This window comes from Protopterus annectens, chromosome 2.part1, assembly GCF_019279795.1.
Source record: "Protopterus annectens isolate FY-2018-M chromosome 2.part1, PAN1.0, whole genome shotgun sequence".
NCBI lineage: Eukaryota > Metazoa > Chordata > Ceratodontiformes > Protopteridae > Protopterus > Protopterus annectens.
In genome coordinates this window covers 1,699,742,294-1,699,768,041 of record NC_056729.1, presented here as the reverse complement: position 1 = coordinate 1,699,768,041, position 25,748 = coordinate 1,699,742,294, and the positions used below count along the sequence as shown (strand labels likewise).

At 38.4% G+C, this 25,748-nt stretch overlaps 1 protein-coding gene across 1 annotated transcript in view; it reads right to left on the bottom strand.

Moving 5' to 3' along the window:
* The window catches only part of KIF1B (kinesin family member 1B), a gene marked incomplete in the record, with an annotated part of 2,363,676 nt that extends 2,338,228 nt beyond the window's left edge, over positions 1 to 25,448 (bottom strand). The window contains 2 exon segments of the mRNA XM_044063146.1: positions 21,353 to 21,511; positions 24,984 to 25,448. Of these exon segments, the coding sequence (XP_043919081.1) occupies positions 21,353 to 21,458 (106 nt within the window).
* Positions 25,449 to 25,748: the final 300 nt, after the last annotated feature.

Below are 25,748 nucleotides of genomic sequence, written 5' to 3'. Positions count from 1 at the left end.
CCCCTGCCACCACTTCACAGTCTCCAATCTCCTTCAGACTGGCCCTTCTACATAGGATATAATCCATCTGTGTGCATCTTCCTCCACTCGTGTGACATCCCATGCTCCTCCCACTTGTTAAAATACGTGTTCATGATAGCCATGTCCATTCTTTTCGCAAAATCCACTACCATCTGACCTACTGCACATATATTATACATACACACACATTATATATATATTATATATATATATTAAAACAAAGAGTTAGAAGGTCACACTGAAAACCAATCAGAAAAAAATAAATGAAAACTCCAGCCAAGCTAGAACTTCCAATTAGTGACCTCCCAAACCTCCAAAAACAGAGGCACATGGGATATATGCAAATGACCCTTATGAACATCAGGTATTTCAGCTATATGGCGATTCTGATTGCCCATGACTTTTACGTTTGAAGTCATTTTAATGGACAATTTCGGGCCAATAAAGGTAAATCCCACTAGCTATGGATATGCATATTTCGGCCTTGTTATGACCTCATCAGCATAGCATAAGCAGAGTGTCTGACTAAGCTTAAGAAACACAGGGTTGTTATACCCAGCTGATGTCCATTATCATTAGGGTGACTGCAAATATCCCAACTAACAAATTAAAACAAAGAGTTAGGTCACACTGAAAAACCAAATCAGAAAAAACTAAATGAAAACTCCAGGAATAAGCCCAAGGAGATCCAATAAGTGCTCTCACACCACTCCTTCGCCAGAACCACGTCCAATCCAAAGATTTTCAAAAACTCAAAGGTAATAATTCTGCCCAAGGATGCTCGAATAATTCCGCCACAATAAGATGCAAAACTTGATTGTTTTATTAACTAAAACGCTGTCAAAAGCAACTCACTTCAGCGTACATATAAAAATCCAACGACAAACAGTAAAAATGTTGGAAACAATTGCCAACAAAAAAGCATAAAGTGGACTGAAAAGTATTTAACGGTTAAGCGCTTTCACCCGTACCCTACAGGCTTCTTCAGAACAATACTTTTCAGTCCGCTTTATGCTTTTTTGTTGGCAGTTTTTTCCAACATTTTTACTGTTTCTTTGCAATACAAGTAATCGTATTTGTTACAGTTGTTATATTATGGGAATGTGAATGTTTTGTCACCAATCATATGAGAAAGATGTGCACTGGTTTGGGGAATCTTTATTTTCCACAATGATATGGGATCATAGAGTTTGTAAATATAAAGTTAGGGGTGTGGAGGTAAACATGTAGTTTTTGCTTTAGTTGCTTTTCCCATTGCTGTCATTCAATCAGTTGCTGGGTATCTCACCCACCAAATGGATTCCATAGACTACTGTAAAAGTCACACATACATCCTACATGTTTTTTGGTGGAAATTTTCTCCCAGGGCCTCCACTGAAAAAGGGCACTTGCCCAGTCGGCCTATCCCAGTCCATAAATGTCAAATAAATAAATAAATAAATCACACACACACACAGTCTCCACACAGGATTTGTGACAACAGTGCTGTATGTCATATGCAGACTTCTAATTAATTAGTTTAAATAGCAGTTCTAGGTGTACAGAGCATTATTGTTAGCAGACAGCAAAGTACACTATAATTTTGTGCAATGAGGTGTTCAACAGTTTTAATAAAAACTAATCAAATTTACCATGGCTCATCGTTACATAGTTTCTTAAAATGTCTTCTTCCCCTTGAATGACTGTTAGGCTAAACTGAGTTTTGGCTTAAACCAACAATTTCAAATTTCAGTATTAAAAAGGTATTCTGTCTAGAAGCATGAACTGCCCGATGCTTTTATTTTGGAGGTGCTACACTGTGGAAGTTAATGCACAATACCAAAAACCCTAGCTACGCTCATGCATCAATGTCTTTATTCAAAGACTGCAATATATCATAATACACTTTACACCCATCCATCTAAACAACCAGGATAAATTACTAGAGTCACAGATACAAGAAATACACAGCACATAGCACATATTCAGAGTTTCACAGTAAGAGATCAAATTAGTCTTTAAACTTAATAAAAGACAGTCAGCAGCACTGAACCCAACTTAATGCCACATTCATAACTTGCATAGCACTCCAGACATAACAGCAACAACACAAGCCAAAGGATCAGTTAGTTTCTAACAAAGTACATGGCCTACACACTCTGCTGCACTTAAATGAAGGCTGGTTTCTGAAATCTGTTATAGGCATAGAGAATCAAGCAGCCCATCTGGCCATTTATATCACAGGACATACAAGGGTGAAGACATTCCATCCATACATTCTGCTGACACAGCCACTGGGGACTGAAAGAATCACTAAATGAAGCCTGCAAGGGTCAAGGTCCTACTAGTGTTTCAGATCAGTCTGCAGGCAGTTTCCACCAGTTCTCCCAGCTACAGCATTGAAACAATTAAAGAAAACTGAAAACCTACTTAAATGTTCTCCCTGAAAGGCAGTACACACTTAACCCACACATTCTTTTTTAATTTATGGAATGTACATCTTTTTCTGGACACTTGGTAGGCCTTGATGCTGAAATATAAATATTATTTACTATGCAAGATCAGCTTGAAACAAACTATACAAAACAGTAGTAATGCGGAATGATAGCGGAAGGCAAAAGTTACTATCTGAGCAGTACTGCATCTAAAACATCTCATCAGCATAGAATTTTTTTAATTTGTAACGTAACTAACAGTATTTTCAGTCATGCTTGGCTCACAAAAGAACAGCCAAGAGATAATATGTAGGTAATACAATGCTTGTAACAAAATTTCAATACAGCCAAACAGCCTACTTCTAACAAAATCTAAAATCAAGAATTGCGGAGTGCAAAAGTTTTTCTATACAGTCAATAAGGTTCGAGCACAACTTATTTAAGGAACTACATACTAGGAAATTCACAAGACTACAGACCAAACAAAATGAAATGCACATTACAAATGACAAAAATGGCTAAACCAGATTTTGTTTTTGTACATGCCTAGCAGTGGGGTAACCCACTTAAATAATGTAAAGGATTATGCCCAAAATATGTTTTACTAGGAAAGTTGTTGTTGTATCTTTCGGCTTTTCCCGGTTAGGGGTCGCCACAGCGGAACTCCAGTCCGCTAATGATTGGCAGTAGATTTTTTTTTACGTACCAAGTTGCCAGCCCTGATGCACAACCTTCAACGAAGGTACGCCCATTCACGCATGTCTCCACACAGAAGACGCTTTAGCTGAGAATCAAACAGGATGTCTTACTGTGAGGCGACAACGCTACAGCAGCACCACCACCGTGCGAACAAATAATTAGGACATTGAGGGAAGCTTATTGGAATCATATTTATTCATATACAATGAGAAGTACAACTTGTCAGTAAAGCTTGCAATGGCAGATTTTATTCTTTACAGCACAGGGATTTTATGCTATGAATTTTGTTTTAAAATAGTTTCTCTGAAGTCTGCGTCAGTAGCAGTTTCTTTGACAGGATGAGGGATGGGAGTTATTTTCTAGCCAGTTCATTCGGAGCTTATATTATGGCTGATCCACTGACTGTTCACATGTTTGAAGTTATTAGTTTTTCTTTTTTAAACTTTGTGTGTGTGCGTGTATCTACTTGAAATTGTCGAATTACCGTATCTTTGTCTCTCATAATGTCTCATTCACAAAACTTTGAAAGTTGAAAACATTGAGCGCCATAACGTCGTAAATGTTTTTTAATGGTAGAGAGTGTGAATGCTGTAGTATCACTTTAAGAAGTGCAGTCTTGTGGTGAAGAAACATGGCAGACCTTATGTTTAACACTGTTGGGACAATTTTCACCTTATAAAGTGAAACTTTACAGTAAACGGTAAGTAAGTTTTTATTGTTAAAAGCTTAGTTGTTGGTTTTGAAGTGCAGCAGTGACTAGGAGAGGACGTATGTATGTTTTAAGTATTTATGCGTTTTGTGGACTGAACGGAGCATATCTGTGAACATATCTGGGCATTCTGTGTGGAGATCGTGGTACAGTGGGGATCAGGAAATTTACCTTTTCTCCACTGTAGTGCAATTTCAGAGTTGGTATATTTAATTTGCAGGGGGTGTGGGGGTACCTGCAGAGACGTTACATAAAGTTTGTGTTTACTTTTAGTGTTGTTTGACTTGGAGAAAGCAGTATGTGCTGTATGCATTGGCAAACTCAATGGTAGTCTAAGAGGAATTGATTCTGTAAGGGTCTCTCAGTGCAGTGACAGTTTTAACACCTCTGCAGAAGTGGGAGGAGGGGACTGTCAATTCCTCTTGCACTACAAAAGGAAACCCTGAACAAAGGTCTGCAATTGAGCTCTGGCTGTAGCTGGATAACTTCCAAGTATAGTGTAAAACATGGTCTGAGCCAAACATAAATGAGTGTGATTAGAGGCAGAAGAGAAGCAGTCCTTTTACAGAAGGTAAAGACGAGAACAGTGACTCATACAAATCCCATTGTATGTCAATGGCATGGGAATTTACAGTTACTTCCTTACGTCTGGAATGAGTCATACAGAGCATTATTGGAAAGAGAAAGGGTTGAGGGAGAACAAGATCACATTGATACATCAAGCCCCATTGGTAACCATGCTGTGGATAACAGGCTACAATTACAAGTATTAAAATTACAAATAAAGCACTTAACAGTGAATTTGGGGTGTTAAAATAGATCAAGAAAAAAAGTGTGTGAAAACAAATTTTTTTTTAGTTATAGGGTGGAGTTTTCCTTTAAACAGCAGGACAACTCTAATGTTATAATGGAACAGGTGCTGACTGGGAGTTCTTTTTTGGGGATAAATTCTTGGCTAAGCTTGTAAATGCCCCAGGGCCATTAGCCTAGCAACCTCCTACGATCCTATGAATACTTACATGTTAAGTACTACTACATATTCCATCTAGTCTGCATTTTTCGTAAGTTTACCTCAGTCACTTATAATGGAAAAATTACTATTACATAAATAATACTGTCCAGTCAACTCTGTGCTTACATGGATGAAACCAGAGTATGAACCATTTTATTCAGGTTTAATTAGTGGTCTAGGTGCTAGAGGAGCAGTAAGAGATTGGGAATATGAAGCAAAGTCTGCCCCCCCCCTTAAATCAGGGGGAGGATGGGAAAAGTGTTGCAGCCCACATGCTCTACCACTAAACCCCATTCCTAGGGAAACAGTTAGGACAGAGGCATTCTTTTAATGGGGAAGTGCGGATGGTAGGGGCACATCACTCATAGTAAGAGATGGCAAAGCCCTCACACTTCCCACATTTTGTCAAAGGAAAAGAAACAAGACAAGGAAAAAAATAGAAATAAAAAAATAACACCAACATAGTTAAGCTAGAACATTAAGGCTATAAGCTAGTAAACTTCATCCTGCAGTCCTGCTTTTGATTCTCTCAATCTTTTCCTACAATATGGGCAAGTCACTTAATGAGACAGTGCTTCAAGTTCACCATGACAAAAAGGAAGGTGTACCTAATGGGCAAATCTGGTTTAAAAAAAAAATAGGTTTAGTGGCTTGGGCACTGGAAGACCGAGGCAAGAAGGACAGGAGTGACCATCTAACACTGGATTTCCCACCCTGGCAGGTAGGGTGGTGGTATGACCTGTTGCACTGCTGCCCCCTTCAAGACTGTTGGGGAATGACAGGTGCAGCTAATGGGTCGGTGTGACTATGTGCTGCATGCAAGCTTGGGGTGTGTGTGTGTGGCGTGTCAGCATGCATAAGATTTCCCCAGTACAGCAGCATATGTGGACGAATTTACATCAATGAAACTGGTCATCAGTCAAAGCTCTCACTACACCTCATGTGCCCAGAATTCTGTTGATGGCTGAGGTACCTACTGAAAATGATGTAGAAGGAGCAGGAATGATAGGACATCTGGAAGCAAGGGTGTGGGATGCACTGAGGCACACAGCCATGAGCCTTGATGGCAGTAACAAATCTATGTTGAGAACCAGTGCTGTGCCAGGTGGCTAGAGAGATATGTTACCCGAGTGTGGTGACATCCTTCTTGCAGTACCTATACTCCCATTTAGGGCACATTAAACCATAGCCCCCATAACAAGTAGAGTTGAAATTAAAAGCTTACAATTCACAGTATGACGACTCCTCACCTGAGCCTGTCCCACTGGAAAATAAGTGCATGGCAGCTAGAACCCTAGAAATCTGTACTGGAAACTGGAAGACCCCCCACGTATGGCTCTCCTACAAAGAAAATCCTTTTAGACAGAGTCACATGAATCACCACTACAGCATGGGAACATCAAGAACTGCCAATAGAGAAAACCTGAAGTCAACAATATATGTGTATACCAGAGCTGCCATCCAGCACCTCACAAGGGTCTTGCTTCAATCACAGAATGAATGAAATGCAGTATTATTGCCTGGCTGGGGAACAAATGGGCCCAGCTCTTGATTGATGAAATGAGTAAGTCAAATAGCAGCAGGAAGAAGCACCTAACAAACAGTGTAATGGCAAAAAAAGCTTAGGATTTGATGAGAAGTTAAAGAGCAAAAGGGAACTCAGTGAATCTGTAGACAGCAGTTAAGGATGTTCAGACTATGATCACCACAAACAGATGCAGGTTAAAAAAAATTCAAGCTAAGCAAATGATTAAATTCTACTCTTGAATTATTACAGCATTAAAGATACGGTTAGACTGAAAATTCATAGGTAGTTACTAGGCATCCAGTTCAAAAGATCAATGAGCCTAACAATTTTTTTCCAACTGCCTCAGAACATTGCCTGGTTAAATGCTTTGTTGTTCACAGTCACACACACACAGTAATCAAATAGGCTGAAGGAATCAACTCCCAGACTACAGGAAGCAGCTCACTAACAGCTCATAAATGTAATCCTCTGAGCCAACTGCCAAACATTTTTTTTATTCCCCCACTGCCTGACAATAGTCAGTCCTCACACTACCAAATAGACCTATTTGTTTGCCAGTTTAGCAGTTAAGACAGAGAACCAAGGCTCTGACCTGATGAGCTGCTTCCTGCATTCAAAAGGTACAGGGTTCAATCACTTTCCCCTCCATTTACCTACTATGTGACTTTGAGCAAGTCACAACCTAGTGCTCCTGGGTCATCTCTGAAACGTGACACTTTGAACAGTGGGCTTACCAGGTTAACAAAAAGCATTTGCATTCAGTGGGGAGAAAGCAGACCATCTAGGCAGCCATAAGTGTTGCTTACCAGGTTAACAAAAAGCATTTGCATTCAGTGGGGAGAAAGCAGACCATCTAGGCAGACATAAGTGTTTTTTTCTGATGGTGGCCCAACTTCTCATCCTAGGCAGTTGATGTATGTATTTGCTACTGTAGCCCTTGCCAAGTCTACCCTTTTAAGCAGATGGCCATACTTAGACATCTGCTGCAGAAGGTTACACCCACTTAAGAAACTACCCCTTTATACAGCTTGGGAGGAGCCAAGTGCACATCCTCACTCCAGCACTGTGCACTGCACTCCAATCTCTTTTTATGGCTGCCAGTTTTCAAATCTAACATCATGAGACTATCCCAGAAAACAAATGCAAATAAATAAATGAGCTATTAAGTCATTTGTGAATCACACTTCCAGGTCCAAATGTTCATTCTTGACCTCTAGTCACTTTGTAGAGTTTTACATGCTTTCTCCATATACTCCGTCTCTTACTACCTCCAAATACAAGGTGACTGACTGACTACACTACAGTCCAAATATAGGTGGAATTCACCCTTACCTTCATGGCCTGAATTGTGTCCGAAAAGGGGTTTGAGAAACACCAATTCACTTAGGCCACCTATGACTGTAAACTCTCTACCCACATGTGAACTGGTTCAGCAATACCCATAGGGAAACAGTAAAATTAAGTATTTTTAGAGCATTGACTAAAAAGGCTTTCATTAAAGCAGCTAAGGGTATGTGGGGATAGACTATACAAAAGATAAGACTTCCCATTTTCTCAATTTTTGTATTATTTATGGACATGGATAGCAAGATACAAGCAGTGAAAATGCTTTTAGTCCCTTTAATCTTGTATACAGGTCAGGCATACTTTTATCAGCTTAAGAGGAAGTTGTAGACAACAATTAATAAAGAATTGAAAGAATTTATCTGGGGGAAAAGAGATACATTGGACAAGCTTGATGGGATATTGTAAAGCTACATAGGTAAGGGCTCATATACGTAACACAAGCAGAAGGTTATAATTCAAAGTGGAAAGGGATTATGATGATGAGGATTATGAAGCAAGGGGGATGTCCGAGAGAGAGAGAGAGAGAAATAAGAGAGAGTGGGACTTTGGATGCAGATCCAAAAACAACCATATAGTCTATTACATTCATAAAGTAGCAGAAAGTATTCTAAGAACTAAGCCAATGCGATAAGGGAGAAAGATTTTGACAATGGGGTTAATTAATTAATTAATTCTGTGACTTATATGAATTCTATTACTCCTCTATGGCAAGTTATTTGTACTATTTTTGTTGATGTGTTACAAATGATATTTAAGTTTATTAACCAAAATGGTTTCTACATAAACTTTGCTTTTGTCAGTAACTTAGAACAAACAACTACAACTATAGCTAGTCTATTCTTTGTTTCGTAAGGTTTAACAGTTAAAAAAGTAACGAAGTGAAATCTAAACAGGCCAAATATTAATTAAGGCAGAGAGTTAGGAAGAGGGCGTTACTTCTAAAGGATTTACGACTATACAATATTTTGCCTTTTCAAGTTTGTAAGAACAGGGTCAATATTAAATTTGTATATAAACATCTGTTTAATCCACATTATCACACTAAAGCCAAAAGCTGGAAATGCTGCAATCAATATATATATATTTATTTATTTTTTTTTTCTCTTCAAACCAACAGTTAAGGAAGAGGCACGTACAATTTCATGACATGGCATCCAGCTCATCCCTTGGGATCCTAATGGAACGAATGGAAACCAAGTAATATACTGTTTTCAGAACCACAAGTATGCCCAGAGGGCCTCTCCCTGGTGCACATCATACAGAAGTGTGAGGTTCTACTGTATTTTTCCTTAAAATATAATGAAGTAATCAGTCATGGATGACCTCTTACCTGTACTTCCATCATGTTACTTTGTCCCATCTTCACAGCATCAATTTAGTTTAACAAAATGACTACGCACAACACTGTGGTAATATATACATGCTGTCAACCATTCCCCCTCTAGGTATTGTAGATCACACATATGTACTGTGCAATTATACTCCCTGCTAGAAGTTACAGAAGGTTACATTTTAAATGTCACTGCAGATCTCTTTAAACAGCACACTATGTTATGCAATGCTCTGATCACTTCTCACTGAAATAACTAAAACAGCACAGCAAAGTAATCCATTTTATTTCTATAAAATTATACTTAAAGCAAACAGTCCAACCCAAAAAATACTGACAATCTTAGGTTCATAGGTAGGTACTAGGCTATTGGCCCAAGGGCCGACGTAAGCCTAGCCAACAAGGTTCCCTGGCTTAAGCCACCCAAGAAAGTTATTTTCCTGTGCCACTGTCGAGCAGAGACACAGAAGTGATCCCCAGGGTGTATTTCCTATTTCCCATCCACTCATCATTAGCACTCTTCAAGAAAAATCTTGAAGAGTGCTAATGAAGAACTTTGTTTGACATAGATGGGTAGCCTGTTCCAGAGTATGGGAAGTCTCTGGTATGACATCTTACATTATGAATTCTGTGCATCTGTTTTCTGATTCAAAGTCTACTGAAAGGTTAAGCCTAATAGTATAACTGCAGACAAACTTAATAGGATACAAGACAGTTCCAAGTACTACTATGATGCACCAACCAGGATTATAGAAAACCAGGATGCTGGACAGTTCTCCATAATTTACTACCATGCACTGTACTTTTAAGGCACTTCTAATTCCTCAGTTCTGATTAAAAGCCACAACTATCTTAAGTTAATTTAACTTGGTCATTTTAAATGCAGGCTTTACCAGAAAAAAGTTGAAATATTGAAGCTTCTTCAAACACGTTTAGGTTTTAGGAAACAATGTTGATAAATGGACAACTGTGCTTCCATCATCAGAAAAGGCCGATTATAAAAGATTCTTTCCCCAAATACTGAAGCTGACGACAGAGACAGAGAATTCCTTCATGTTATTTTCTGAATGAATGCTTCTGTCTACACCACTTTTCCCTTCCATTCACAGCAACCAACTTCTTATGATAGGTAAATCTACTTTCTACAAGTCACATTCTACCCACTAATAATGTCAAGGAGTCTATTTATTTTTTCATTCACTTGCCCCTAGCTGCTGAGCGATTCCTGGCTTTAGCGTCCTTGGCTGTATAGTACCTAGCTACCCATATTGCTTATGCTGCAGTACTCTAAAACCTTCCTGCTTGAAGACTAAGGACCCCTTCCAGGTCTCCAGCTGCCATCATCTCACTGCCTCCCAACCAGATACCTTCTCAAAGAGGAAGCAAGAAAGTATATAAAGTATGTGCTATCCTACACCTGATAATTAGTCTGTCTGTATCTAGTCTTTCAGGTGGTTTTAAAGTATGCTTCCAAGCCAGGATAGTCAGTAGACTTACCCCCTACCCATCACTTAACCTGTATATCTCTCTTATCACTAGTAAATGCTCCCTAACTGTCTTTATCCTACCATATCTTAGGCCAGACTCTAAACTTATTTAAACATCTGTTTTTTTATGCCCACCAGGTGGCACCCATCCCCAATCTTACTTCCCATAGGTCTATCCCTTTGGCTCACAGTCTATTTCACCTACACTGCTGAGGTGGAAATCTTGCTAATACTCTTGCTAATACTCTTGCCTGTTTAGATTTTCTCCTCCTAGTTGTACCCCTTTGTTCCACGTAATTTCTCTAGCTCTACCATCTCTACTCTTTCTCTTAACGATACTTACCTTCAACAGTCAGTGCTCTGCTGATTGTTTCTATCTCAACCTGTCCTCCTCCTCTTGTTTCTGCCCGCTCCTTTCGCCCTGCAGGCTCACTTCGCTCCCCTACCCCCAAATCTCACCCACCCCCAGGCATCCTAGACTTATAATACTAGACCATACCCCCCTCCACTTTCCAGCAAATAAGACACTCCCTCTACCTGAGATAATTAACCACACCCACTCAGCACACAACCTATCACTTGCCAGCTCCTATAGCTCTTTTACTTCCACATAAACCTCTTTTACTTCTACACACCTTTCACACCTTGCTTATATTTTTTCCATAATTATAGTACTCATGCCTACCACTACTACCCCTACACTAACTAAACTACTACTCAGCACCATACTTTTATCCATCTTAACCTCAGCCTATGTCCTAACCTCCTTTGAACACCTAATTTTATTTTCATTTTCAATACCCCAACAAACAACCACACAGTCACACCCCCACCCAAAATAATATAAACATCTTATCCACACCTACATACCTATTAGCAAAGTACCACAGACTGGCACACATTAAATACAATAGCCTAATACCTAAAAAAGCTCAGTATCAACTTGGTAACTTACATTATATTTTGCTTAGACTAAAAAAGCATTCCTTACAAGATGGAGACATCCATCCTAATCCAGGCCCAGCTAATATCCTTTCTACTGAATTTCTCAACACTAAACCCTCTATCCTACATACCCCAAACAAACACCATAATGCACTCCTGATAGCACACCTCAACATTCAGAGTGTTAATAACAAAGTTCCACATCTACATGCTGTCTTGGATGTACACTCTTTTGACATTCTATGTTTGACAGAGACATGGCTAAAACCAGCAACCCAGGATAATGAAATCCTCCCATTAGGCTACAATATACTGCAACTAGACCGTTTAAAAAGAAAGGGAGGAGGAGTAGCAATTATTTTCAAGGATGGACTACAAATCACCTCATTACCTTATAACACACCTAAAGACTGTAATGCAGACGTTCTTATTTCTAAAGTACAACTTAATTCTAGTAAATCCCATGTACATCTTTTGCATCTACCTCCCTCCTAGGAGCAATATATCTATACTTGAAGACATACTTAATTAGGCAGCATCAACCTTCCCACAAGAAACTATAATCCTTGGTGACTTCAATATTGACTGGAAATGCTTTGTTACGGACCATCCTACCAATATTGACTGGAAATGCTTTGCTACTGACCACCCTACTTCTCATATCAACCTTCATGGTTTTTCACAGACCATCACCTCCCCAACTAGAATTAACAAACCAACCAAAAAAAAGAGAGCACCTTGGATTGGATCCTTATTAATAAACTGTAGGACACACCACGAGAACTTGATTGTAGTAAATCACAAATCCAACTTGGATAAAATAAACTCACTTTATTCCATAGATATATACAAAAAAGAGAGAAAGAGATGAGCGCTTTCGCGTGTACTATACACGCTTCTTCAGATCTATTTAAATCATTCTAGCTTGTTCCTTTTATATTATACAATCCCATTCAATTACATCAATTAATTGGTAATCATTCAATTAAGCAGTCATCAAAAAAAAAAAGTTAAAAAAAGTTACGTCTTCTTCGATTTTGCTGGTGGGACACTTTGGGATAGCAGTAATATTTTTCTTCATATCCTTATTAATAACCACCATCAAACTTACAAAGTAGGTGTCCTCCCTGACAATGTAAGTGACCACTCCTTGACCTATATAATCAGGCAAAGGATTGATATCCCACACCAAACATCATATAGGACTATATGGTCAAATAAACAGTTTAACCAAAAGGTTATTCCAAACTGAACTTAGCTCTTGTGATTGGTCTCCCCTAAAAATCCTCCCACTTGAAGAGGCTGTTATACACTTTAACTCTACCTTCTTAAATATCCTTGACCAACACCAACATGCACCAAAACGTACTATCAGAACTAGTCTAAACCAGCCCCATGGCTCTCTAAAGACACCAGGAAAAAAATGTTACTCAAAAATAAAGCCGGGACTAGGTGGAGAACTACAAAAAACTTAACAGATCAACAAACATTTAGACAAATGAGATATGACAAAAAAAGCTATACTTTCAGACAAAAAAAAAACTTTTACTGTAAAATGCAGCAAACTAACCTAACCCCCCCCCCCAGAAATTCTGGGCAAGTATCAATAGTCTGTTACACCCCGGTTACTGCAGTACACCAACCCCAACTGGTGCTAATCAGGAAACTCCCAACCAAACTACTAATGCGTTTAATACCTTCTTTACCGAAGCCATCCAATCTCTAGCCAGCCACCTAACCCCTGACAGCTCCAGCCTTCCTAATCTCCAGCTCTCTTCCTACTTTCCTATTCCAACCCATCTCCACTAATTTCATCCACAAACTCATTCTAAAACTTAAGCCTTGTACTCCTTCTGCTGACCAGATTCCAGCACAATATCTTCAAAAAGCTGCCAAAGCAGTAGCTTATCCAATATCAATCCTAATAAACAGAACCGTTAACGAGGGAACCATCCCAGTCATCTGGAAAATCTCACACATTATCCCCGTACATAAAGGAGGCAACTCAAATGAATACTCTAACTACCGACCTATAGCCCTACTATCCCCCTTTGCAAAAATAATGGAAAAATGTATTCATCATCAACTTCTAGACCACTTACTAAAACATAACCTACTTGCACAAAGCCAACATGGCTTTACACCATACCATAGTACCACTACAGCCCTCTTATCTTTCACTGACACTATTAACAGAAATCACAATAATAATACTCTCTCTTCAGCCCTATTTATTGATCTATCAAAAGCTTTTGATATGGTTAACCACACATTGCTTATTAACATTCTTAAATCACTTTCTCTCGATATTCTAGCTGTACAATGGTTTAGCTCCTACCTACGTGACAGACAGCAAGCTGTTATGTGGGAAAATAATCTATCATCCCACCTACCAGTTACACTAGGTGTTCCCCAGGGCTCTATTCTTGGTCCTTTATTATTCTCTATTTTTATTAATGATCTCTGCAAAGCTACTCCTCATGCAACCTGTATACAATATGCAGATGATTCAACAATAATCTGCACAGCCAAATCTTCATCAGAACTACAGTCCTTAACTCAGGAAATGTTTCACACAATAGAGTCTTGGTTCTTAACGCTGCCTCCTCCTTAATCCTAAAATAACTAAGCTCCTGCTGTTTACCCCTACCCGGAAGCACATGCCTATTGATTTCTCTGTTACTTCTAACAATGGTACCCTCATATCCCCTGACACTACCACCAAGCTTCTAGGAATTACTATAGACAACAACCTTAACTTTTGACTCCCATATTAATAACACAATAAAAACAGTTAACAGAAAAATGGGCTCTCTATACAGAGTCAAATCCTTCCTCACTCCAATAGCTAGATCTGCTATTGCCCATTCTCATCTAATCTCAACACTCCTTTATGCCTCACCAATCTATACCAATCTGTCGAAACATAATTGTCTCAAACTAGCTACCTCCTATTATAACATTGCAAGATTTGCCACTGGTAATCCCTATAGAACCCATCACTGTAAGAATCTGAAACAACTAGGATGGCTTGAACTACCTCATCAGCTTCAATATAGTCAACTTATCATTGCTCATAAGATCCTCTACCACCCAAATAATACCCCAATACTCTCAAATATCATCACCCCCTATAAAAATCTCACTAACTTACGATCAAATAAATTGTTAATTAACATTAGTAAGTCAAATAACTTGGCAGGTGATTCTCTGTTCTCAAACTCTACTGGGAGAAACTGGAACCTTCTACCTACTGAATTAACTTATCTTCCTTCTCTACCCCTCTTCAAACAACAACTGAAAATACTCCTTAGAACAAAATGGCTATGCCCTTGTAACGACCCTGACTAATTAAGATTACTTTTTTTTTACTTTCCCTCGTCAATTTTGTACTTATTGTATATGTAATCAGAACAGTTTATCTGTAACGTCTATGATTTGACTCATTATAAATATCATTTTCTATAAATTTGTAAATAGTATTTAACTATTGTCTTCTCTATTTTTGTATTTATTATTAACCAGGGTGTCTATATCTTGCAGTTGATTAATAACCAGTGTGTTGTAAAATGTATCCCAGTATTCTGTGTTTTTTCTATGTAAACTCTTGTTTTTCAGAGGGTGTTTTTTTAATAGGGTGTTAATATCTTGTAGATGATTCAAACCAGTGTCTTGAAAATGTATCCCAGTATTTTGTTTGTTTTTTCTATGTAAACTCTATTTTTATTCTACACAATTTGTTTTTACTTTTTCATCTGTTTTGTCCTGGAGCTTTTCTCCCCGGGCCTCTACTGAAAATGGACATATATCCAGTTAGACTAGCTCAGTCAACAAATGTAAAATAAAATAAAATAAAAATAAATAAAATAAAAATTTAGGTCAATAAATTGGGGTGTATGGGTACATAGAAGTCCAGTGCTGTAACTTATCCTCAGTGATATAAAAAGACCACCCATTTATCTAGCAAGTATTCTCAAACAACATATATGCTGCCAGACACCTGTTCCTGGTCCTGTCATCAGCAATTCCTTAATTCAGCAATGGCCTCACACAAGGATATCCAGCTATCACCAACACATCCAGTTTGTATTCCCTGCTTTAGCTCCTCTTCAAAACCTGAAACCCCTCCTGCTTTCCAGGCTTTCCTCTGATGCATGTCAAACACTTCCATTAATACAGGTAGGTACATTTCTCCTAAATCACCATGTGAAACTGCCCTCTACTGCATCCTCACATAAAAAAAAAAAATATGTCACTTGTAAGCCATTACTACCTGGGCCATCTTTTGTACTGTGTACCCTTATCCTTTTTCATTACACCGCACTGTTCTTTTCGCTACAGATTTTAATGCTATTACCCATCAGTGGAAGGAGTCAGACTCTTTTAAAAAGAGATCTCCTCCCTTCATTCCCCCTTCTCACTTTCAAAAAGAAAGATCCCATTTTGAGAGAGTTAAAAACCCACACACCTTACGGATCTTCATCCAGTTGGCAATACCAACCTTCACTTCAGCACATGAACTTATCAGACAACCTTAGGAGGAGTTCCGTTTCACTCCCTTCTGGATCTACAGTCTTAACAGTCACACCAAAAAATTCTCCCTGCATTGTAACGCACAGCTCTGTAAAAATTTCAGCACTTCCACAATTTCAGCACTTCCACAATCACAAACACACAGAAATGACTGTACAGTACCTTAATATTCCCCTAGCTTTTATTATCTAAATTTTATATAAATCACTGCATACCCCAACCTCAGGCTTTTGCTGTACTAATATATTTGCATTTCTGAAATGCCTTCAAGATCTTCCTAAAATGTCCCAAGCCCTTTCTGTGGTTATCAAAAATGTATGTCCTCAAACAGCACCGCATCTGACCACTGAACAAAATGTGCTGCCAAAGGCAACCAGATGGCTGACAAAATTACAACAAACCACAAAAAATTAAAAGAAAACCAGTGATGAAACACATGCAATCTCAATACTGATTAACAAGTAAAGAATTATGACATCATCACACTTAGCAATTCAAATGTGAAATGGCTATGTATGCATCAATAGTATGCCAAACATTTTCCACATCATTATCAGAGAGAAAATTCCAAATGTTACAAATACGAATAACATGATCTGGCAGAGAAACACAAAGTAAAGGAAAGCATACATGAGGTTTCCATCATTTTAATATTAGCTATTAAACCTCATCTGGGGTACTGCAAACAGCAATGGAGATGCAATATGTTAAAAAACTAGAATGGCTAAAACGAATATTACAAGGATTGGAGTACATTTCTAATGAAAGCAGAGGGATGATGGGACCCCACGTAGGAGGAAAGGGCCGCAAGGTGACAGAACATTAAGTGTTGACAGATAAATGACTGTATAATGTAATTAGTCTGTTCCTTTAGAAGTGTTACAACTAGCAACAACTGTCTTTTCCTGTGGGTGCTGATGGCACATAATTTCTGAATAGCATAAGTCCTTATGTTATGAACTAGCACAGGCAGCAGCTGGTATCAAAGTTCACTAAGGGAGGTTCTACAGTGTAATAAAATCAAACAGACATTTTAGAAGAATTATCTTTCTTGCCTTAAACAAGGAGAAAAACATGCAACAGGAAACCATATTTCAGAAAGGAGAGATTATCACATACCAAAAATAGCAGAATGCTTGTCAGTGAAAGCTAGTACAGCACAGAAAGTGAAAGAGATAATGCAAGACAGAAAACTGCAAACGAGGAGAGAATGCTTAAGGAATGGGGTACTGAACAAGTCCCTGTAGCAAACATCACTACTGGACAAGTGACTGTAAAATTACAGAGATGTTTAAAATTACTTCAAACACACAGAAACTCAGTTGTTTTTAGTACATATGTAGTACTATTTTTCTCTTAAATTTTCATTTGTAATAATATTTACCATATATCTATTTAGTACTTTAATAAACATACTTCTAAATGTGATCCAAGCCCGGTCATCACCACATACAAAAATAAAACACAAACAAAACGTGCTCAACTTTTATATCTTGGTTAGTGATTTAGAAAAGTCAAGTAACTTCCAGAGGTCTATTTCAGACATTAAAGATTCATTTTCAATCCTGCATCCCTGCTTTTGCTTTTCAATTGCTATGTTCCATGTAATTACAACTTTTTGATACAAATGTTTGCTGCATGAACTGCAGGAGGCTGGCAATAAGGTCCATTTAAATCCCTTCTTTTCTTTCCTTCATTTCTTCCACATCTTATTTTCCAAAATCCTTCACTCTGCTCAAACAAGCATTACATGCATCTGTTAAGCTCAAATCTGACCTCACTATCACTGATACACCTCAGGTAAGACTGTGGTAGATAGAATAATGATGCCCCCTAACCAAAATACCTTACCAAGCAGGTCTTGCTCATTTCTGGCATGATGCAGCAGCCTACCTATTCCCAGCAAGGAGGATTTATACTAGAACCCCTGTTCTCAACACAGCAGATGAACTCCTCCTGCACAAGGTGCAGGTCAGCTTCTGGTACAGTTCTTCAGCCATCTCTAACAGCCATGGTTTCTGTTGCTCTTAAGTGCAGAACTTGCCTCTTCCAAACCACGAGTAATTAGACAAAGAGGGGAAAGAAGAGAGTGTGCACCAAACTCCCTGAGCACATAACTAATTGAAAAAATGGGGGGGTGACCATATCAGCATACTCACCAAACACTGTAGTATGCAAGTTACCATAGACAGTCAAACAAAGAAGGGGTAAAGGGGTGAGTAACAATATGATCACAAAACATGGGACACAAGTAAGCAAACACAGGGGTGCATAAGATGCTTGCTGAATCCACTGCTCAAATAAACTGCTATAAGAATTAGAAGCTTTTTGTAGTAGCCTTTTGTGTAGAATTGCACATTCTCTCTTTCACCTCTTTTCAGGTACTGCGCTTCAAAAATAAAGACAAAAAAAAAAGAAAAGGAAGAAATGTTTCTGATACATCAATGTTTCCAAAGTTCCAGTTCAGGGAGTTTGTTGATGCAGTCTACAACTCCCTTTCCCGGATTACTACTACGCTGTACAAGGGGAAGGATGTTTCTGAACTATGTGCTCCACGTCTTGGAGCGTGGGGGGGGGGGTTTGAGAACCAATCCACTTAAAATATACACATGTATTTGTGTGTGTGTATGACATATATAAACATAAACAAATGTACAGTTGCACTTTCTCTGCCCTCACTGGCCTGCCTGTGTGTGAATCACAAGAAAATACTTCAAAATGTTGGCCAGTTCTGAGCTTCAACACATAACTGCAAAGCAGCAGGACGGGTGATCTGGAGAAGATAGAAATTCATCTCCTACTCATAGTCCACACTTCCCTGCTTATACTTTGACCAGAGCCAATATTTGCATCCCAAAAACAACTTTTAAAAGGACATTTTGATTCAGGGGGTTGTTGATTCACATTCTCGTCTCCCCTTTATTACATACATACATACATACATGAATATGTATGTATGTACATACGTACATATGTATGTATGCGTGTACATGTGTGTGCGTGTGTGTATATATTTTATATATTATTATACCATATACACATATAAATATACACACACAGGTCTACTTCAAAACATTGAATTACTATAACACTGAACCACAAAATATTGAGACCATAACATCAAAACTTCAGAACACTGAAAAGTTGGAACATCGAAATTACATAACAATGAAAATTTAAATCATTGCGTCTTATATCATCGAAAGTGTTACATGGTTCTGATTTAAAGTGTTAATTTTGTGACATCATTTTAAGAGCTGCGGTGGTACAGCGGTAGCGTTGTTACCTCACGGCAAGAGGTTCTCCCGTTCAATTCTCGGCTGGGCTTGGCAGTGCCTTCTGTGTAGAGTCTGCATGTCCTCCCGTCAGTTGGGTAGCGTTTGAAAGACATGTGTGCCTTCGTTGAAGGTTGGGTGTCGAGCTGGCACCTCGGCGTAACATCTACTGCGGACCGGAGTTCCGCTATGACGACCTCTTACCGGGAAAAGACAAAAGACAAACAACAACAACATTTTAAGAAGTTGTAGTATGTAGTAAACAAACATGACAGATGGTATGTTTTGCGGTTTAAGAAGTTCTCAGGCTGTAGAGTAAAAGTTTCAGATAACAGTTGAGCATTGTTGTGTCTTTTAATGGATTTATTATTTTGAAAGATGTCGTGTTAGTGTTGTGGAAAGTGATGGGATAAGTGAGAAGGGGAGTAAGTTTTTAATTTGGCTGTATATATGTGTTGTCAGGAAAACAGAGGAGATTCCAATAGAGTGGGGAATGGGAAATTTACCTTGTCTCCACTGTAGTGCAATCTTGGAGTTGGTATATTTAATTTGCTGGGAGTGTGGGGGGCACAGCCTCCCACATGGAGGGGTGCAGGGGGGCTTGCCCCCTGCAGAAACACTAAAACAAGTGTGTCTGTTCAGTTATGTTTGAGGTGGGGGGGGGTATTACTAATTGTGCATTGTAACATTCAATGTTATGGAATGCGAAGATTTAAATTTGCAGTGTTATGTGGTTTTGCTGTTCTAAGTTTTCAGTGTTATGCATTTGACTTTATGGCTTCAATGTTTTGTGGTTCAATATTATAGTAATTCAATGTTTTGAAGTAAACTCATATGTACACATTATATATACACACCTGTGTGTGTAAATAAATTTTATATATATATATATATATATATATATATATATATATATATATATATATATATATATATATATCTACACACATACATACACACACACACACACACACACACACACACACACACACACACACACACTGTATGCACATTTACATGCGTTTATACACAGATATATACACACATGTACATCGTTTTACAAATATATATTACACACATACACTTTACACACACACACACCACATGTATGCATGAACATACATATAAACACATACACATGTATGTAATACATATTACACACGTTACATACATATTTCATCATGCACACACACTGTATGCACATTTACATGCGTTTATACACAGATATATTCACACATATGTACATAATTTTACAAATATATATTACACACATACACTTTATACACACACACCACATGTATGCATGAACGTACATATAAACACATACATACACATGTATGTAATACATATTACACATGTTACATACATATTTCATCATGCACACATTTTTATTTACATTTTCCTGCTTTGCTGATTGGGTTAGTCCTTTAAGTCCAGTGGCTTCTTTTTATGGGACACTCAAGATGGTATCCACAATGACTGGGCACATTTTGCTACAGCATAAAGGAACTCTCCCTATTCTTTTCAGCAAGTACTTTAGCATGTTTTACATCCGACTGAACTACCACCAAATCCAGACTTACAGGACCACAGTTTAAGGTCTCATCAGAAGATCAGTACACTCTGGAGGGCAGCACCCCCTTTATGTTGCACTACAGTGTCATTAATGGAAAATTAATCCGAGCATCTGCATCTGGCACCATATGCCTACACATATGAGGAATAAAACAATGGATTACTATATGAATGAATTTTTTAAACAACCTGAATAGTAGCTTAACACATCATCTCTTTTTCAGTAGCAACCTAGCAACGTGTTGAAAGAAACTCGACTTGTTCAGGTGATACAGCAGAGGTTTGGAACTCATATGCTCTCCACTACTACAAAGCATTCTAACGCTAAATAATTCAAATATATTGGTCATCAAAAAACAGTTCTGGTAACATGAAAAAACTGTACCAGTACCCATCTGTCTTTGCTAGAAACCAAGCAAATCAGTGTTCAGAGATTACAAACAGTAGGCAGTCAAGATGAACAAAGCCCACACTTACTTGTTGAGTTTCCCTGCATCTGGATGATACATTTTGACTCCTTGCTGATCTCTCTGGAATTAAATGGTCGTACTCGGACTGCAACTTTAACTGAGGCCCCAGACATCTTGATATGATACAGGTGGTTTCTTCAGGTGGACTTTTTAAGATATATTGACCCTGTGGGAAAAATAAAACAGCTTAGAATCTTAAACAAGAGGATGCTTGCTAGAATTACAGAATTTCTATCACTGTCATTTTTCTAAATTAACATAATCTGTTACCACAGGTTAAGACAAGAATAGTTAAGAGAAGCAAACAATAAATAAAAAATATTCATAGAAATGTACAGCTTTCACAGTGTAAAGTATAAACAGCACTGTAAACTCTCAGAATTCACAAAGTATTGACTCTGTCTGTTTAATGTACTCCACATTAATGTACATATGGGCTTAAATTATTAAACAAGCAAACTTGGAAGTTTAAATCTGAAAACAAACTGCTACTCCCATCCATGTTTTAATCAAACTCCCACAGTTAGTTTTGTTGTGTTATGCAGTTTTGCTGTCATTTTGTTCTCCAAATGCAATCTCACAACCAAGATGCCACCCATAACAAATTTCAAGTTTTAGATTTGCAGCTGCAGCAGACAGCCATATAGTGCCATCACATTGTGATACAGATTATTTTAATTCAGCAATGCTGCAGTCAGATGGATTAATTTAACAATTTGCCTTCATACCCAGCATGTGGGATGGGCACTATAATTAAAAACCTGCAGGCACTTATTTCTGAATATGCACTAGTTTGAAGCAAGTGCTCACTCTACCCTACTTGCTGTCACCTAACTCACTGCTACTAGATGTGAGCAACTTGGCATACAAAGAGTACTTGCACTCAAAATCAATGAAGCAAAAAGATTGTTTGCATGTCTAGAGGGGCACTTTATAAGAAAGATGGTCTGAAAATATCAACATAAAGATTAAGTTACTTCACGCCGTCTCACTTCTAAAGAAGTCACTTAACCAGACCAGTGCACATGGGTCACAGCTGAACAGAGGCACTTGTGCTTTAAAAGGCTGTACTTAGTAGACACATTAAAATGGGCAGAAAATAAAGAAACATATAACTTAAATACTTATTGTATTTAATTTACAATAACATTTGCTGTACCCCATCACTCCCAATAAGGAGCCAATATCAGTCTACAAGACAATGGCTAACAACTTTTACTGGAGTGGAAATAAGTAAATGCTCAAGACAAAATACAAGTATTAACTTGACTAATGACCTAAACATAATGAAACAGGGTCATGTACACTGCTTTCATGCCTTCTGTTCTGAATAATTCTACCCCCCTTGTCAAATGTTGTCACTATACATTATTATAACCAGTAGTACACAGACTTCTTAACCACTAGTGAAATAATACACAACTACAACAGCACTTGAACCACTTAACAAGTTAATTTACAGAATAGTTTTGTGAACATACACAGAGTACTGCATTAATACTATAATTTTTCTTCTCAACAAATCCTGCCATGTGCCTCCAAATCTTGTGTGATTTGCATCCTGGGTTTTATACATTCAACTGTAAAACATGTTCACATTGATAATCATATGCCTGTCCTGTACTCTGCATTCCTTACTTAGACATGACACTAGCACACTATTTAGGTGACTTCTAAATAAATCAGTTTGAGTTTTTCCATCATCTCTCCCCGCAATGAAGAGGGACAAAACGTTTTTCTGAAATAAGGTATTATCACAGTTACAGCAACCTGCATACTTGTTAAATTCCACATCAAAGTAAAGTTCAGAATAATTAATTACACAAAAGACATTAGTGTGGAAAATAGGATGGAATAAACAGCAATGTAGTAATGTAAGCCTGCCATTTCACTTCTGTGCATTTTAGACTACAGCTGGCAGTGAACATTTTAACATCACATGAATGCTACAACACTAATGCTCAACAAAACAAGCTAAAAGTTAACACTGATGATGTGACACCATTGTAGGAGTGACTTGCTTCAGGTCATTTAAAAAAGTGTAAACAATGCATAATGTGATTTCAAGATTATTTAACACAGCAAGCAATTCTAAGCACAGATTTTGTTTTATTCCCCTAGACATCTTGTCACTGATTCAAGACTGACAAATGAATGCCAGCTGAATAAATACAGAATGAGAGACACATCTAAGAAATTTGGCTACCTGCAACAATTTGCGATGTAGACAGAATTGCATTCATTTCTCAAACCAGTAACATGCTCTAAGAGGATAATGATAAAAGGCAATTATATAAAGAAAGAGCAAATAGGTCTCTGCAACAACACAGTACCAAGCCAGAAATGTAAACAAGTCTTGTGTGGTAAATCAAAATCATGAAATTGTTTTTTAATAGAAAGTCATGTATGCACCACATTACACACGGGCTTAAATGCTTTAAACAATTCCCATTTTAAATACCCATGGTAAACGGGAGTGGAGAAAGTGGGAGTATGAGGCACAAATGGGAGATTTTCTTTTAAATAGAAAGCTACAAGATAAAGAAATGCAGAATCTTACGGTATTCATACATGCTCAACATTCAACAGCTCTGATAAATGTCCTTAGTTGTGTTATCACCTCAATATGGCTGCCAGAGTACTGCAGTATACAGAATACTTACTCTCATCAACCAGAGAACTGCACTGTTATATTACTCTGCTTAAAAGTGACCAGTGTCAGAGCTTCAATAATGTGACATCACATTAGGAGGGAGTATTTTATGCCACCTCAAGAATCCCATAATCAACATAGAAGTGGGCCCTTTCACAGCCAAGTTCAGAATATAGTGACATTTAACGAAAACTGCTATACTGAATGTGAGAATACATCAGAATGTAAACAAGCTGCAGTCATGAATTCGGAATCACTGACTGTATTAAACTTTATTTGGTAAGAGTATGCTGTTTTAACTGATTTAGCCAGTGTCTTGCATTTAAAATACTCTGACAGCTGTTTTCCTGGCCTTTCTGTAGCATACGCCCTATGGCTCCATCGACTCTGGTGATCAGTCTGGCCTGGAACAGGACACAAAAGAAACAAACAATTCACTTACATGTCATCCCTTACATCACTAAACAGGGGCACCCCGTACTATGCGCTTATTATGCTATAAAACGTCTGTCAGCGGAACCAGCGGGGGTCCTTCAATAAACTAGGTCTTTATAACAGATGGCATTTTACATTATTTAAATAAACATGCAAATAGTATTTAAAAATAAACCTTGTGCGGGGTGCAGAAGACTTTCTCACGGTGACTGTGATGTCTGCACTGTCTGCCATCCTTGTCCAGTTCTTTACCCCCCCCCCCCCCTTACTTCCACCTTCCAATCTGAAGTCACATTCACAGTCATTCATCAAGCAGTCTCTCTTTATCTCTATCTAGTCCTAGTTACTACATCGCCGATATTGGAAAAACAGCATCCCGATTTCCTAGCATCAGCCAAGCCTACATCCCTTGCCACCTCCTCTTCACCAGTCAAGCTCAGCAATCACAGGTACCAAACCACTCACACCGGCAGGGGAAACGACTTCAGACCTACACGTAGCAACTACATATTTCCCAACTACGGCTATAATTATGCTACAAAACACATACCTAAGGATGCGACTGGAACCACAATAAATAAGGAAACTAAACAGGGAGTAGTTCAAGACTCCCTGCTCAGAGCAGCCAGCCGGCGACAACCACAGTGTTTCTCCCGCAACGAAAACCCATCCTCAGCTCGGGTCCTGCCAAATAAGACGGCGGCACAACATGGAAAATTAGACTGGAGAGATCTACAAGATAAACTACAGCAAAACACAGAGGCCTAAAAAGCGAGAGGACACACGGCAAGCAAGGATGAAAGACAACAGACTAAAATTTCTCTTTCAACAGTGAACCCCACACAAATGCCAAGATACCACAGCTCAGTGGATTACGTCACCTTCGTACAATCTTTGAAACTGACACTAGTGTAAGCCAATAGTTACGCTCGTTGGGGAATTCACGCCCAATCACTGCTTTTAAATGAAAAGGGTGTTATTATGTTGTTTGACGTAACGCTGCAGGATTTTCTACTTCTGACCCAGTACTGCGAAAGATGTACACAGCGCCATCTCGTTTTTGGACGGTGTAATCCTGTCAACGAGCTTACTTGGGTGGTACAGCTCCGTACGAAAAAAAGTACTTTGGGACTGGTAAATCGTAGCTCTCAATTGTCCAGATTTTTGGCCTCATAGCTTTGGTCTGCTCCTCATGACATTTGTGATTCTCTGATCAGTGAAGACTGAATTCAGTAAATAATGTCAGACATTTAACTTTCAGACTTCATGCCTTAACTTTCAGACTTCATGTCATTCACGAAATGCATGGTAACAC